The sequence below is a fragment of the Grampus griseus genome (genome assembly GCF_964374135.1).
Source record: "Grampus griseus genome assembly, chromosome: 7".
Classification (NCBI taxonomy): Eukaryota; Metazoa; Chordata; class Mammalia; order Artiodactyla; family Delphinidae; genus Grampus; species Grampus griseus.
In genome coordinates this window covers 8,751,727-8,767,595 of record NC_139001.1, presented here as the reverse complement: position 1 = coordinate 8,767,595, position 15,869 = coordinate 8,751,727, and the positions used below count along the sequence as shown (strand labels likewise).

Below are 15,869 nucleotides of genomic sequence, written 5' to 3'. Positions count from 1 at the left end.
AAATAACCAGTGCTTTAAACTGTAATGAACCAGATGTTTTTTAAGAACGGCACTCAACTACTCAATTTGGGGAAAGAGGTAAAACACATGTAAAAGTTCACATCTGGGGTTTTAGTTTTAAAATGAACTATGGGGTTCAACCCCATTCAATCAATGGGGTTGATTCCAGGAGACCTTCCTACTGGGGCCAATCCTGGCTCCTCAACTGGGTTGATGGGGAGAGGCACGCGTCACAGGTGAGGGTGCGGCGGAGCAGCCCAAAGGCATCCCAGGTGAGATGAGGACTGAGCCACCAGACACCCTGCCCTGCGGATCTTCCCATCACACTTGCCGTAATCCTCCTGGGTGGGTGAGAAATGGCCAACAGAACCCTTCACTCAGCAACTGAGGCCACAGGTTACACAAGAGAGTGAAAGAGCAGGGGCTGCCCTCATTTCTCTGCTTCCAGTGTCCTCCGCGTGCACCCCCAGGAAGGTTCTGCAGGAATTAAGGGTGAAGGAAAAAGGATGATGGAGAATGAAGGTGGTGTAGATGGATGCAGGATGCAGGATAAAGGCAAGCAATTGGGCACCTGGCCCTGAAGCCTCCTGCCAGGGCCCAGGACACATCGGAAAAGGAAGTGGGAGGAGGGAGCGGTGTGGGCAGGTTCAGTGGGGGCTCCAGCATTTCCAAAGAGGAGGGTATGAAGTGGGATAGAGGGCACGGGGAGCTTGTCTAGAAGATGCATTTGCCTGGCAAACACGGTTTTAACAAAGACTGTATGTTCTGGAGATGCTGGTCTTGGAGAGGCAGCTCGAAGGGATAAAGCAGCGATGGGGACTGAGTCCATGCCTGATTGGATGGATGGATGGATGGATGCGATGGATGGATGGAGTGAGTGAGTGAGTGGTTAAAGGAACCTTAGACTTCCCCAGGCAGCGCCCGGCAGCGGTCACTGCGCGCCCAGCTAGCGGGAGGGGGGCGCAGGCGCGCAGGGCGCCAAGGCCCTCCCTTGGGGGGGGCGGGGGCGGGGCGGGCTGGGGGTGGGGTTAGAGAAAAGGACCCAACGCGATCCAAACTTCCGGTGCCTGCGGAGAACCGAGCGGCTGTGGTACAAATAGAGGCTGCACAGAGAGTGGCTGCACGGCCGGAGGCTGCAGGGCGGACGCGCGGCCCGGCGCAGCCATGGTGAAGATCAGCTTCCAGCCCGCGGTGGCCGGTATCAAGGGCGACAAGGCCGACAAGGCTTCGGCCTCGGCCTCGGCCTCGGCCCCGGCGCCCGCCCCAGCCGCTGAGATCCTGCTGACGCCGTCTCGGGTGAGAGGGACGGGGGGTCGAAGCGCGCCTTGCCGGCCCCGGCGACTACCCGAGGCGCATCGGGACCCCGGAGTCTCGAGCGGAGCGGGGGTGGGATTCCGGAATGGGTCATCCATCCCAGCATGGGGAGGGGCCTTGGGTCCTGGCCCTCTGCGGCAGCCGAAAGCATAAGTCTGAAGAATGGGAGGGGCTCCGAGTCGATGGTCCCAGGTGAGGAAGCGCTCAAGGTCTCTTCCAAAAGTGGACCAAGCCCTAGGCGCCTGGCCCCGAATAGGGGAGGGAGCTGGTCCGGAGAGGTTCGAGGAATGTCGGTGGGGGTATATGTGTCTGTTTCCAATCATGGAGGAGGGGCCGCGGGTCGAGTCCCCAGGTGGGGGATGGGAGGAGGGTTGGACATTGTTTCCCCAAAGTAGGGCGGTGGGTTGTGATTGGTGGGGAATGGGGAGAGGGGCTCTGGTGCCAACGAAGGGGGCGGGACTATTGATTGCGTCCCAAACGGGGGACTGCTGGGGCCAAGGGATGTGCTGTTGGTCTGCACCTGAATTGGTGGACCAGAAAGCGATGATACATGAAATGGAGATAAACCAGAATCCGCCTGGCCGCACGTCCGGGGTTCGAGATTCGGGGTTACGAGGCTGGGTGCCCTGATCCCACCGCCCCCCCTGCCGCCTGGGCCTTCCTGCCCTCTTCCTTCCTCTCCCGGCTCCCTCGCGCACTGGGCTACCCCCTCCACTCCGCGGTGCCCTGGTGCCCTCTAGCACCCAGGCTGCGCTTTGTGGAGGCGGGCCTCGGTGCACCCCGCCCCCTCCAGCGGCCTCCCCTCCTCCCCTTTCCCTCCGGCCTGGGGGAGAAGAGGCATTTCCGCCGTGGAAAACTGTCTGAGCTGCGTGGAGTCCGACCGGGGGAGGGCCCAGAGGGGGCAGGACGCGTGGCGGGCAAGGAGGGGAGGGAGAGAGAGCTGGTCCAGCCTGGCTCTATAGTGTCTCGGCAGAGGTGTCTACGCTGCTTCCACGCGGCCGTCGCTCCTGGCGTTCTTGGGGGGCACCAAGCTCCCGTTCCCCCCCCCATGGGAAGTCTTCCTCAGCGCCAAGGCCCCTCCCCAAGTTGATGGCTCAAACTAAACCTTGCTGGGGGGGGTATGGGAGGGTGGGTGCTTCAGGATGACCTGTGCCCTGGAAGAGAGGACACAGGAGAGGGTCCTCAGAGGTGGGTGTTATAGCCAGAGCAAAGACACCTAAGTGAGGAATTCCAGGAAGAACCTTGGCACGCTCCCCTGCCCTGGCGTGGTCGCTGCAGCATCAGTGACCCCCGGGGCTGGGTTTCCAGGGGGTGGGGTGCTCTGCAGCCGCCACCAGAGCAGCTCCATCTGCTTCTGACGCTTAGTTGGGGGTGGGGACACTTCATATTTGAAGGCATGGCCTGCAGCTTTGAAAGTTTGCAGGGGGCCCTTTAAACCTCCTTCGTCCCTTCCACTTAGCCCCTGGAGGGTGCAGGGCTGGGGGCCCAAGGCAGCACACCCACTCCTGTCTTCTCCAGCTGCTACTCCCAGGGCCAGGCACCCAGCTGAGGCCTGGAAAACTGGACCCTGCCTCCAAAAGCTATAGGATTCGGGCAGGAGGGAGGACCAGCCAGACAGTGGAAGGATGGATTTGAAACCCACCAGAAGGTCTGCGGAATCTCACAGGAGTGCCATATCCTCCGGCAGCAGCTGACGGGTGTCAGGCGGGATGGTAGATGCCAGCGTCGCCTTGGCGGTAACTGACATCCAGCTTCTGGCTCCAAAGTCAAGCGTCCTCTCTTCCCCCTCATCCAGCGTGAAATGGAAATATCAACATTTTCCCTGTGCTGTTTTCAATGGCTTCGAGCCTGCTGAGTGTGCCTCGCCCCCAGCCCTTGTTAGTTGGGTAGGGTCTCCTGGCTGTCTTAATTGGCAAGGGGGAGCGATGGGGCCCCTGGAGGAAGATGAAAATCCCAGCCCCTTTAGGACAGATCTGCTTATTAGTAAACTTTCACAGCTCACTGGCCCTCAGGGGATCAGGGGAGGCTTTGGGGTGTCGCATGTTGGCTCTGCCAGTCGCCTAGTGGAATCGGAGCCTTGGGGAGAGAGTGCACTTCTGTGAGCCTCTTGTGGCCTCGCCTGGCCAGTGGGTACGTTTCCCCCACGTCCAGTGCCCCACGTAGAGCAAGGCCCCCCCATTCTTGCCTCCTATGTCGCCCAGTGAGCTCAGCAGACGCCCAGCATTCACAGCAGCCCAGGACCGCATCGGCCTGGGGCGAGCGGACTGGGAGCCCTAGGAGCTGCTTCATCATTCAGGACATTTGGGTTTGTCCCGCGCTGACGGGCCTGCCGGAGGACAGCGTATCAGAAGGTCTGTTTCGGCTCGGGGTGACCCTGGAACCCTCCTTGGTTACTGAACTGGACTCGAAAATAAGATTTAAAGCCCTGGAAGGACCACTCGATGAACAGATGAGTTCACGAGTGCCTTTCACCAGTGAGCCACCCTCTGGCTGTCCTAATAAAATTTCAACCTGTGTGCAGGCCCCAGGGGCCAGGGTAGGGCGGCAGGAACACTCTCACATTGGGCCTCCCCCTGCTTCTGAGTAAAAACTGAAACAAGGAGGATTTTGTCCTCACATGTGCCGCTGGAAGGAGGTGCCTCGGTGGCCAGGAAGGGATGGGTGTGAGGGTCCAGCTGCGCCTCCAGCTGCCCCCCCCATGTGGTGCTTGCCTCCCAGATGAGGAGGGGCCTGCGCTGATGGGCAGCTGGCAGCAAGCCAGCCTGGAAGGTGGGCTGGATGGGGAGCACCCCGTCTTAGTAGAGCCTTGGCACTTGCTGGATTCTTCCCCTTTGGAGGCCCACTGGCCTGCCCTGGGCCTCTCAGCCCAGTTCCCCTCTCCCTACGATCTGCCTGTGTCTTTGCTCCCCCATGTGTGTGCACGCGAGCACACACACACACACAGCCAGGTGTGGGCATGTAGAGACTCGAACAGTCCGGGCTGGGGGCCTGCAAGGGGAGAGAACCGTGTTCAGTACAGTCATCTCAGCGCTGGAATTTTCTCCTTGGCTTTTGCTTTTGATTAATGGCCCCTGTGTCACCCCCTCCCCAAGCCCGCATACCTGGGGATCAGATTTCACTTTCCTGGTCCTGGCCTCAGGTCCTGGGCAGGAGGGAGCTGAGTCTCCTGGAGTGGTTGGGGGAGGGTCCCCTGCCGGCCAGGAGGGTGGATCGCAGGGCTTGGCGTCCTCCTGCCCCAGTGCCCCATCCCCGCCAGCCCTGCGGCCTGGGCCAAGAGGACCTTGGTGAATGGGCAGTCCTGCCCTTTGCCCGCCTGCCCTGGGCCTTCCCTGAGGGGCTGTGGCGTTTGGACTTGTGCCGCAGTGGCTTTTCTGCTTTCTCTCTCATTTCCCTCTTCTCTGTTCTCCCCACGGCCCATCCTTGCATGTTTCAAGGCTGTCAGCAGATTGCCACAGAGGATGAGTTTCTCTTACCATAAAAAAAATGTTTATGGTAAGATCAGGGAAGCGCAGCCCCTGCAGTGTCTCCGCGCTGTGTCTCCCCCAGGAGAGCCCTTCCAGCCGCAGCTCTGCTTCTCTCCCCCCAGCCTTTGTTCTCTGGGGTCTCACCCTGACTGTCAGGTACAGAACAGAAGAGGGAATCTGCCTGGCCCAGCCAGGCAGAGCAGTGCAGAGGGCTGTCGGGAGTGTCCTCGGGGTCCATGCCCTTCCTCCTCACACGGCCTGCACCGTGGGCACCGGTGGGTCCCAGGGCAGGAGTGGGTTTCCCTGATGGCAAGTTCACGATGCCTTATCAGCATTTACCCAGCTGACGTCTGTACGTCTGAGCACAGCTCTGCGTGCTCCGTGGGCAGAGGCCCAGTCCCCCCACCCCTGCTAGGCTTCTGTCTGTCTGTCTCTCTCTTTCTCTCTCACTGGAGCCCTTGCCTTTGTGGCCTGCAGCCTGGGAAAGAAAGATGCTGAGGAGGGGGCACTGGCGCTGGGGAGGTGAGGCGAGACCCGCCCCCAGCCGTCTGCCCGGGCCTGCTGTGGCTGCATTTCTGGCTCCCCTGCTAGCTGCCTCCGAGCAGCCTGCAACTGTAGTTACTCTGCTTGCGGTTCATTTCGACATCCTTACCGAGGGAAGGTAGCTGGGGAGCTCTGTCCATGAGCCCTGCGGGCCTTCTGAGTTAATGCTTAAGTTGGCTGGGTTCCCCCTGGCTCTTCTGGCCCTGGCTTTGCCTAATCATTTAAGGAGCTCCACTGCAGGCTCCGTGAAACAGGCAGGCCTAGGCCTGGGCGCCTTTCGGGTCCCTGGACATGTGGCCCACGTGCCCCACACGAGTGCATGGCGAGGCCTGTGGCTCAGGAAGCCCTGTTGCCATGGAAGCAGTATTTTTCTACTTTCTGGAAGCCCCCAGATGCGTGGCTGTGGGTAACTGCTCCGTGGAGGGGGGGCCTTCTGCTGGGGCTCCAGCATGACAGGTGAAGCAGCTGGGGGCTTCGGGAAGCAGGCCCCTCGGCCGTCATTCCTGTCATTCTGGGTGAGCTGCGCAGCCCGGGTCCTAAGGGGTGAGGCCCCAGGTTCCAGCCCAGGCTGCTTACAGGCTCCCCAGAGGCCTCTGAGGGCTGCAGCTCAGGGCTGACCTTTCAAGCACTGCCAGCGAGGGCAGGATTCAGGGGCTTCCCGCCCACCTGGGGCTTTACGTCCCGGTCCCAGTGCCTCTGTCTCGAAGCCGGGACACCAGCAGCCTCTGGTCCTGCTTTCCCTTCCATCCCTCCTGCTCAGCCATGATGCTTCTGGGGGTTTGGCCTCTGCGTGTCAGGTAGGGAGGGGTGCAGGGCGTGAGCCATGGGTGTGCCCTAGAGGGGTCTGTAGGAGCAGGATAGGAAGCCGTTGTCCACAGCTCTAGGAAAGGGGAGGATCCCCAGCCTTCACAGGCACACCCACAGAGACGTGTGAGGACACAGGGTGGGATCCAGGGGTCCTGGCTGGAGGCTGTCCTCAGCCACTTGCCTCATTTTCCTCTGGAGCCGCTCCCCACTCTCCGTCCTCCCTGACCGCCTCCCCACCTGGGGCAGCCTGGCCCCCCTGCCCGGCCCCTCCCCCAGGCACATAGAAACACCTGACCCAGCCGGGAGCAGAAAGGAAGCTATAAAACTGGTAGGCCTCCCTTGTCTGTGAACCTCAATTGTGGAGCTGGCCCTCGGGCTCTTGCTTTGTAGCCCATTGACTTTTTTTTGTTTTCTGGTTTTTTTAAAAGCAGTTCTCATAAGCTTGCTTTTGCTTCTCTGGTTTGCAGGAGCAAAGCATGGCCACTGTGCAGCCTCGACAGCTGGCTCGTGGTGGCCCTAAAAAAAAAAGAAGGAGAGCTTTAGCTGATAAAGATCTGCTATTTTTATCTACCACTTTATCCTTTACAAAGGCTTTCAGGGCCTCTGTCTCCTTTAATCCCAACAGAACCCTGTCAGGAGGAGTCTGTTCACATTTCACGGGAGGACCTGCAGAGGGTTGGAGGGTCCGGAGGCTGGGATGTTCCCCACGCATGGATCGCAGCCCCTGCTGGGGGCCTCTGGGTCCCTGCAGCCCCACTGGTCTCGCTAAATACAAATGTTGTGCCTCCAGGGCAGGATTCCCAGTGGGTGTGGCGCCTTTCTTCTGCATCACCCACCTTTCCTTAGGAGCCACTGAGGATGGCTGGAGCCCCTGGGTGGCTTGTTCCTGCGAGACACTGGCAGAGCTTGGTCATCGGGTCGCCCCATCCTGGGCTGATCCTGGGAGCCCGTTGGAAAGGCAGAACGCTTGCAGTCCCCCACCCCCTCCCCCTGGCAGCTGTCCCTGGAGGCCCTGTGAGCAGTGGCCGCCCAAGTGTGCTAGTGACCCTGGTTATTGCCCCCAGGGAGCCCCAGCATGCCGAGGAGGTGCCAGCCAGGGGGGTGGTCTCACCAGGTGCTTCTCTGGTTTCGATCGCAGCACCCCTGCAGCAGGGCCCGGGTGGGGAGAGGCCCCAGGCCTGCAGACGGCCCAGCCTGTGAGGGGGTATGGGATGGGCCGGGTCACCTCTCCGTCCTGTGTCTCCATCCCATGGTGCTGGAGGCTGGGGGCCACTGGCCTGGTGATACATGTGCCTCGTGATGGGGCGGTGTGTCTTTCAGGAATTTTCTACCCTTTTCCTGAGGAAAGGGTGTGGGGAGAGGGGAGCGCTCCAAGCAGGGAGGCATCGCCCCCTCTGATGGGATGCCCCTCTACTCCCTGAGGCCCAGGTCCCACACCCCCATGTGCCCCAAGCACAGCAGGCCCTGCACCCCGCCCCTACCAGGCTGGGCCCCCTGTGTGCCCTGAGAATAAAGGCCTGTCTTGGGTAACTTGGACCTGCATCACGTCCCCACTGCCGACCTCCCGCTAAGCAGATGAGGGAAGAGTGGAAGCGGGCACAGAGCGCTAAGCAGACGGTTAGCGGCGGGGCCGGAGTGAGAAGGCCCAGGCTCCCCTCCTGCCCCCCCACCTCTGCCACAGCTCCTTGAGGTTGGCAGGGGCACTGGCCTCTACCCTCACCCGGCTGCATCTGGACACCGTGGAGGAGGGATTGAATGATGGATCCCAGAGGCAGAGCCGGGCCTGGGGCTCTTGCAACATCTCCAGGGTGAAGGAGGCCCGGGTTAGGGCAGGGGTGCCGGTGAGGAAGGGCACAAAGACGCGCAATGGCCGAGCTCACACAGCTGGGAGGAGCCCGAGTCACGAGATTCTCCGTCCAGCGCCCCAGGGAACGCAGGGCTGCTGAGCCTTACACACGCCTCCGGCCACTGGCCCAGACGTGTGCGGACTGGAGTTGGGTCCGCCTGGCTTGCTGCTTCTTGGCAGTCCTGCAGCTACTGTCCCGAACCTGAGCCTGGAGGAACCTCCTGCCCTGGCCTGCCTGCCGGTAGCCACGTTCCCCTCCCGGCAGAGGCTTCCGGAAGCCTCCAGACTTCACCCTGTGGGCCTGCTTCTGACAGCCTGCTCGACACCAGCGCCCGTGTGATGCCATCGCCGCCCCGGCAGGCTGGCCTCTGCCCGGGCTGGCCGGAGGGTGCGAGCTCCCGCGCCCAGACCCTGCGGGCCTCCCAGAGCCCTGTCCCCACTGGTCAGTGACCGTTTCCTGCCACAGCTTCCTTGGAAGAGCCCAGCAGAGTCCCCACCCCCGCTGTCCCCATCCCGGTCCCTCTGGGCACTCCAGCTTTCAGGTGGATCTTGTCACTTCCTACCTCCGAAGCCTTCCTTGGTCCCCACTGCCCAGGGCAGCGGCTCCCTGCCTGCCCAGTCACTCCAGTTCCTACAGGTTCCTAGGCCTGGCTCAGTCACCAAGGCCATATCTGTGCTTCCCCCCCCCTCTACATTTGAAAGAATCTACTGTGGTCACAACTGGTATAATGAAGGGGGCTAATGGCGAGGGTGATTCAAAACACGCTTAGTCCCCGTGGGTCCAAGGTGGGGCTCCGTTTCTCTTTAGATGGGAACAGCTGGGGGGTCCTGGTAACGCTTTCCTTTCCTTCCAGAGACGATGCTCTGTGTGTCCTGAGCGTTGTCCTCCCCTCCCTTTGCTCCAAGGCTCCTTCCCAGCCAGCAGAGTGAGGTCTCACTTCCGGAAAGGGGTGGCAGGGATTCCCAGGGGTGCGGGGCCACCACGGGGCTGACCCTGCACTGCTGTCCACAGGAGGAGCGGCCCCCCTACCACCGCTACAAGAAGGGGAGCTCTGTGGGCGGCCTGTGCTACCTGTCGATGGGCATGGTCGTGCTGCTCATGGGCCTGGTGTTCGCCTCTGTCTACATCTACAGATACTTCTTCCTCGCTCAGGTGAGGTGGGGCGGAGGGAGGCGGGGCCTTGGAGAAAGAGTGGCGTTTTAGAGGGGGCAGGGCAGGGCGAGCGATTGCCGTGGGTTTGGGCCGGCAGAATCTGGCCCTGTGAACAGGGGAGAGGAGGGGACAGCAGGAAGCCCTGGACACGCCCCCTAGGTGGGAGGGGTGCCCGGGCAAGCCCAGAAGCCCTGCCTCCTTCTCCTCTCTGGTCTTGGTCCGGGAGACAGGACCGGGTCCCCGTCCTCTGACTACCATGGGCTCCAGAGGAGTGTCCTTACCTATCTCTTTGGTTGCATCTGAGGCTGACAGGGAGCTCTCCCAGGAGCACAGTCGGCGATGGGGGAGCCGGGATTGGAATCTGGGCTGTGAGGCCCGCAGCCCCTTCCCACAGCGTCACCCCAGGGCATTAGCACCAGAAACTCAGGTGCAGCAGACATTGGAACTCTGCGATCCCTTCAGAGCCCGGCCCCTGTGCCCATGGATCTTGCTCTAAGGACATATATTCCACGCGTGGACATTTGGACTATAAACCATGAAGGGTGGAGGGTGGCTTATAGACAGTCATCTCCACCTATGATCACACCCTGGTTATCTGCTCACACAACCAATCTGGGCACGAAGCTGGGCCAAAGAACTGGTCGTGGTCACAGCAACCTTGCGATCAGCCCAGGCCTGGGGAGGGAGGCAGGGCCACCAAGCTCTCAGAACTGAAGGTAGTTAAATGAAAGTTTGCTTAATAGAATAACCATAAACATAACGAATGGGGAATCTCGGTGACAAAAAGGTTGGGAATTGCCAGTCATTTATGACCCAAGTGACCTCTTCCCACCCTCAAGCATTGGACTTTGACTTTGTTGTCATCCAGTTTTTCTACGGTGGAAATGACTAAAGAGTTTGCAGTCCATGTGACCTTACCCTTGACACCTCAGCTCCCCTCCGTCCACGGCCTGCTTCCCCACCTGTTCCTGGCTGTCACTTTCTGGGGCCTTTTCCTGTTGCGGCTGTGGCCCTGCCCTGGATCTCCCCTCTGATCCCAGCCCCCCTCATGCCCTCTTGGGGTTCCTCACCCCACCCCAATTCCCAGGGAGTAGGAGAACCTCAGAGCAGCCTCTGGGTCTACACCCTGGGACAGTATGACTCCTGTGTGATGATTCATCCTCCCGGGACAGCTTACACTAAAACAGACAAAGGGGTGTCTGCCCATCGTGGGCCGGACCTGGAGGAGGCCCTGGAGAAGTAGGAGGGGCCCGCGGTCCACCGGTCAGTTACGTAGCCTCGGTCACGCCAGGCTGCCTCCCTTCCCTTACTGATGGAGTGATTAGGCGTGCCCCTCACATAGGGGACACCATGTTTGTGTAGGTTTCTCGGGAAGCACAGGATCCAGGGAAGGTGGTGGGTCCTTGCTTGAGGTTGGACACGGTGCCACCAGAATCTGATAACAGGGCTGCCTCTCAGCTCCTCCCTCCTCCCTCCAAGGTCTGCAGGGCCTCGCAAAGGGGGCAAGAAGGGCGGGCGAGCACCCCCTGGTGGTGGCGGAGGGTGGCACCCTGCAGGGCCCAGCCTGTCCAACCCAGAGTCCCCCTGTTTGCCCCTGAGGACACCCCTCCGACCCCAGGCTCTTTCTCAGGTGTCTGTCCCCCCGCTGGTCTGCCCCATTTCACAGCCATAGACTCATGGACTCGGAGGCCAGAGGGGCCTGAGAGGTCACCTTGTTTTACAGATGGGGAAACTGAGGCCCAAAGAGGTCGTCCTCCTAGGAACTGGCAGACCCGGCTCACCCTCCCTGACTCCCCATGTTTCTTGGTTTCTCCATCTGTGAAATGGGTGTCACAGACCCATCCTCCCTGCCTCCCCAAGCCTTCAGAGCCGGGAGTGGTTGGGCAGGCAGCAGGGGTCTCACGGAGGGCGCTGTGTGACCAGACTCTCTCCCTCCCTCTCTCCCCCCGCCCCCCTCCTTGCTCAGCTGGCCCGAGACAACTTCTTCCACTGCGGCGTCCTCTACGAGGACTCCCTGACCTCGCAGGCCCGCACCCGCATGGAGCTGGAGGAGGACGTAAAGATCTACCTCGAGGAGAACTACGAGCGCATCAACGTGCCGGTGCCCCAGTTTGGGGGCGGTGACCCTGCAGACATCATCCACGACTTCCAGCGGGTGAGGCCGGCCAGGGACCTGGGGGGGGTGGGGGGGTGCGCGGCGAGGGGGGCGCCACGAGGAGGAACAGGTGTGAAAGGAGGACGCCCACGCCCCTTGTACAGACTTGGAGTACATACCGTGTAATATAAACCATGGAGTAGATATCTACGGTTTAGGTCAATCAGGGATTTAAAGAGGCCGCTTTTATCATATACGTCATGCGGTTATCACTGAATGTGAACTAGTCACGGTTGATTTTCTCCTTGGCCACCTGCCAGCTGCGGATGCTGGCTGAAACAGGCGAGGCCAGTGTTCCTTTTTACTGAGCTGTTTCCGTGTTGACATCTTATCGAGTTGCAGCACACGGGATTGGGAGGGGCATCTCTCGCTGAGGGTCCAGGCTGTCCATAGGGGTGGCGGGACCTCCCAGCTTTGGTGAGATGCACAGGGGGGACGTTGCTCTGAAATTCGAACCTCGGCTGTATACCCCCAAGAAGAATCCTTGTCACAACCGAAGCATTTAATAGTGTTTTCATCTAGTGAGTGGAACCTTCTACAAACACAGGCTGGGAGAGGAGTGGGAGAAGGGGTCCCCGCCCCGGTGCTGAGGAATCTGGGTGCGTCATGGGTGCGGTGGGGTTCGTGCCTCATACAGCCCTCCGGGGCCAGTCCCTCACCTGCGGAGACTGACGCGGCCCCCTCTTCCTGTTCAGGGTCTCACTGCCTATCACGACATCTCCCTGGACAAGTGCTATGTCATTGAGCTCAACACCACCATCGTGCTGCCCCCTCGCAACTTCTGGGAGCTCCTCATGAATGTGAAGGTGAGCAGGGCCCCGGCAGCATCTTCTCTCCCTTGTCCTCCCTCCATGAGACAAGGGAAGGATGGGGGGCCTGGGCGTTGCTGTCAGCTGTACCCAGCACCCCAGGTTGGTCCCCCCACCTCCAGCTCCCTTCTCCCACATTCAGAGTCAACACCTCTCCTTTCTGCCCCCCACCAGCCTCCCACTTCTGCCTCCCTCACTTGGGAAGAACCCCAAGACCAGCTTCCTTAGTGTTCATGGCCATGCGCCACGTCGCCCCGTGTCAGCAGTGCAGGGAGGTGATGTGGGCCCTGCCCCCGAGGAGCGCTCCCCCTAGGGTGGGAGACCAGACTCGCACACACGTGACTCACGGCAGTGCAGGTGCAGGTGCAGAAAGTGCCTAGGCACGTCAGAAAGGCGAGCCATGCGGCCTGTGGATGAGGGGGTGGGCGTGTTGGATGGGCACTGCAGGCGCTGGGGGGGCTCGGCTCAAGCTAGCAGAAGGAGGGAGGTGAGCGCAATGGGCAGTCGGGGACCGAGAGCGGCGAGCCCTGGTACTGACCCAGTGCTGTGGCCACTCCCTTTGCAGAGGGGTACCTACCTCCCACAGACGTACATCATCCAGGAGGAGATGGTGGTCACGGAGCATGTCAGTGACAAGGAGGCCCTGGGCTCCTTCATCTACCACCTGTGCAGCGGGAAGGACACCTACCGGCTGCGGCGCAGGGCCACCCGGAGGCGTGAGTGGCGGACTCCACCCACCTTGGCCCCTGCCCTGAGCTCCAAACCATGGCCACCCTCTGGCAGTGCCTGGCAGCGTAGCTGGAGACCAGCTGTCAGAGCTCAGATTGTAGCAGCAGTAATAACAGCTGATGAGCACGTACTACGTGCCAGGCACTGCTTCACACACTTTTTTTTTTGCGGGTACGCGGGCCTCTCACTGCTGTGGCCTCTCCCGCTGCGGAGCACAGGCTCCGGACGCACAGGCTCAGCGGCCATGGCTCATGGACCCAGCCGCTCCACGGCATGTGGAATCTTCCCGGACCGGGGCACGAACGTCCCCTGCATCGGCAGGCGGACTCCCAACCACTGCACCACCAGGGAAGCCCCCTGCTTTACACTCTTTATGTCCTCCTAAGAGAGTGTAAGTTACCATCATCCTCATCCTTGTCATCATTATTATTGCCGCCCCTTTTAAAGATGAGGAAATGGAGGCACAGAGAGGTTAAGAAGGACCTCCGAGGTCTCACAGCAAGAAGGTGGCAGAGCTGGGAGGTCTGACTCCAGCTTTTGAGCTCATGCCGCTGTACCGCGCTGTCTCTGGGTGAATCTGGGTTTCATTTCCTGGGCCTCCTCCTCCCCGGCCCGGGTCCTGAGGCCCTGCTCAGGCTCTGAGGCTGGTGGCCTTTGTGGCCCAGACAGTTCTAGGCCAGGACACAGGCCTCACTGGGATTTCTCTGTTCTCTCCCAGGGATCAACAAGCGAGGGGCCAAGAACTGCAACGCCATCCGCCACTTCGAGAACACCTTCGTGGTCGAGACGCTCATCTGCGGGGTGGCGTGAAGCCCCGCCCCTCCCTCCAGGCCCCGCCCCTTCCCTCTTCCATTTTCTCTTCTGGCCACTCTGGCCCTTCCCCTTGCTTAGCTTGTACTTTGGACGCCTTTCCATAGATGTGACGTGTCTTCCCGTTTCTCTCCAGCCCTGCCCGCCTCCCTGTACCAGAGCTGTGACCTCTCAAGGCCTCACCCTCTGCTGACCTGAGTCTGGGGATGGAGGGGGCGCCCCAAGATGGTTTCTGTGACCACCATCTTGAGGTCAGGTCCCCGGGGGCCTGGCCCACAGCTGCACTGGCAGCCCAAGGGGGAGGACTGGAGGGAACGGCCAGGCATGCTGGGGCTCTGGCGAGGGGCGGGCTGGGGGCGGGGGGTGGAGTGGGGTTCAGGAACGTCTGCACAGCTGAGAAAGGTCTGAGAGGCTTCTTCCCGTGCACAGCACACTTCCACCCCTGTCCCGGGCCTGAGCTGAGGTTGGAGGGAATGTACCCAGGGGTGGACCCGCCCAGAGCACAGGGGAAGGTGGCTGTCCTGGGGGTCTCCCCAGGACTCCTGTCAGTGCCTTCAGCCCACCAGTGGGAGCCTGGAGTTTGGGGGGTGGGATGAATCCGTCAAGCACAATCTCCGGGTGGAACCAAAGAAGGAAGGAGCCAGGGCTGGGGGCCCTGGCCCCCCAGGAGCACAAGCGGGGTCCCCCGCAGCCACAGCCAGAGAAGGAACAGGACAGAAGTGGGGAGATGTCTTCCTGTCCACGGGCAGCCCCGCGGGCTGAGCACGGAGCAGGGATGCACTGTGGGTCCTGCCGAGTGGGCGGGGCTCCCTGCTTTCTCCTGCTCGGGGGCGTTTGAGAGGAAAACCGGGGGAAGGGAGGGAGAGCCACCTGATACTTGTACACCCTGCCTCCTTGCTCTGAAATTCCATCCCCTTCTGCTTTGGGGGAACACAGCGTTATTTTCCGTTTCCTTCTCACTTTTGCATGTTTTTACTGATGATTCGATGTGCTAACCTTCTCAGCCCTGAGCCCTGAAGAGGAGGGCTCCGACGCCTCCAGTCAGACTTTGGTGCTCGCTGGAGATGAGACTCTTAAATGCCTTGTATATTTTCTCAATTAGATCTCTTTTCAAAAGTGTCTGTCGAACAATACACATCTTTGACTTGTGATTCCGGCTTGGGAAAGGCGGGTGGGGGGCGCGGGGAGGGGTGTCAGCTTGGCTTGGGAAAGGCGGGTGGGGAGCGCGGGGCGGGGTGTCGGCTTGGTGACGGGTGCCCTCCAACCCGTAGGCTGGGCAGGTGTCCCTGGGGGCGGGGGGGGGGGGCAGGTGGGCGTGGTGGGAGCGGCAGGAAGGAGGCGCTCACTCACAGGGCTTGGCATCTGGCCCCTGAAGAGGTGGGCCTGCTCCGAGGTTCAGCCATGGAACGTAGGTGTCCCCTTCGTTCTGTCACTCCCCGCCAGGTAGATTCAGTTTACAGGCAAGGGAGGAGGAAAGGGACCGCAGATCATGCAACTTGCCCAAGGCCTGGCTGCTTTTAAGTGCCTCTAAACCACCGGGTCAGTTCTACGCGGAAGATGACATCATTATTGCTTGTCCTTAAGCACAGGGACGGTGTCGCCACACTTTCTGGGCGATTAGTAACCATCTCGGTGGATCTGAGGTAGGATTTGACATGAGTCATAGGGTCACATGCTGCAGAGAAGGGTGTGGGAGCTGCCTGGAGCCTTTGCTGAGTGGACCCCAGAGGTGCGACCTGGGTCCTGCCCTGGGGGCGAGGATGGGTGTCTACACCCTTGGCTCACAGACTAGGTAATCCTGCGAAGGACGTAAAAGATTCAAATGAGTGCAGACACGCCTTGTTCTCAGATGCAAATGCAATCTTGCAGAGATGTTGGGTTCTGTTACATTTCCCAATCTAAATGCAACGCAGTCACAATTAAAATGCCAACAGGGCTTATTCTTTAACTGACACATTCAGTTATTTGAGGAAAGTAAACATGGGGGATAGCCAGGTAAATCCTGAAAAGCGGGGGGGGGGGGGGGGGGGGGGGGGGGGGAGAACAGTCTCCAAATATAAAACCTAGTAGAATTAAAGACTTTGGTGTAGCAAAGATCAATGAGACACAATGGAGTGCCCAGAAGTTAAGTACAAGGAAATTCAGGTTAGTGGGGTACGTGTGGGTTCTTTTTATTGGAACAACTGGCTAGTCATTTTGACAAAAAAATTAACCTGGGTCCTGCTTCCCTGTAACAAAA

The 15,869-nt window shown here is 60.4% G+C and overlaps 1 protein-coding gene across 1 annotated transcript; it reads left to right on the top strand.

The window, feature by feature from the left end:
• The first annotated feature begins 1,073 nt into the window (after window positions 1-1,073).
• On the top strand, window positions 1,074-14,751 carry ITM2C (integral membrane protein 2C). Its single transcript, XM_082658858.1, has 6 exons — window positions 1,074-1,296; window positions 8,987-9,127; window positions 11,094-11,282; window positions 11,978-12,088; window positions 12,657-12,807; window positions 13,539-14,751. Exons 1-6 carry the CDS (start codon window positions 1,165-1,167, stop codon window positions 13,628-13,630), a joined length of 816 nt encoding a protein of 271 aa, XP_082514984.1. The 5' UTR covers window positions 1,074-1,164; the 3' UTR covers window positions 13,631-14,751.
• Window positions 14,752-15,869: the final 1,118 nt, after the last annotated feature.

What these genes read in the sequence shown, in the direction of transcription:
- ITM2C (XM_082658858.1), top strand. Translation starts at nt 1,165, where the DNA reads ATGGTGAAGATCAGCTTCCAGCCCGCGGTGGCCGGTATCAAGGGCGAC. An exon ending in AGCTCCTCATGAATGTGAAG is followed by an intron (nt 12,089 to 12,656) that starts GTGAGCAGGGCC and finishes CTCCCTTTGCAG; the next exon opens with AGGGGTACCTACCTCCCACA. An exon ending in GCGCAGGGCCACCCGGAGGC is followed by an intron (nt 12,808 to 13,538) that starts GTGAGTGGCGGA and finishes GTTCTCTCCCAG; the next exon opens with GGATCAACAAGCGAGGGGCC.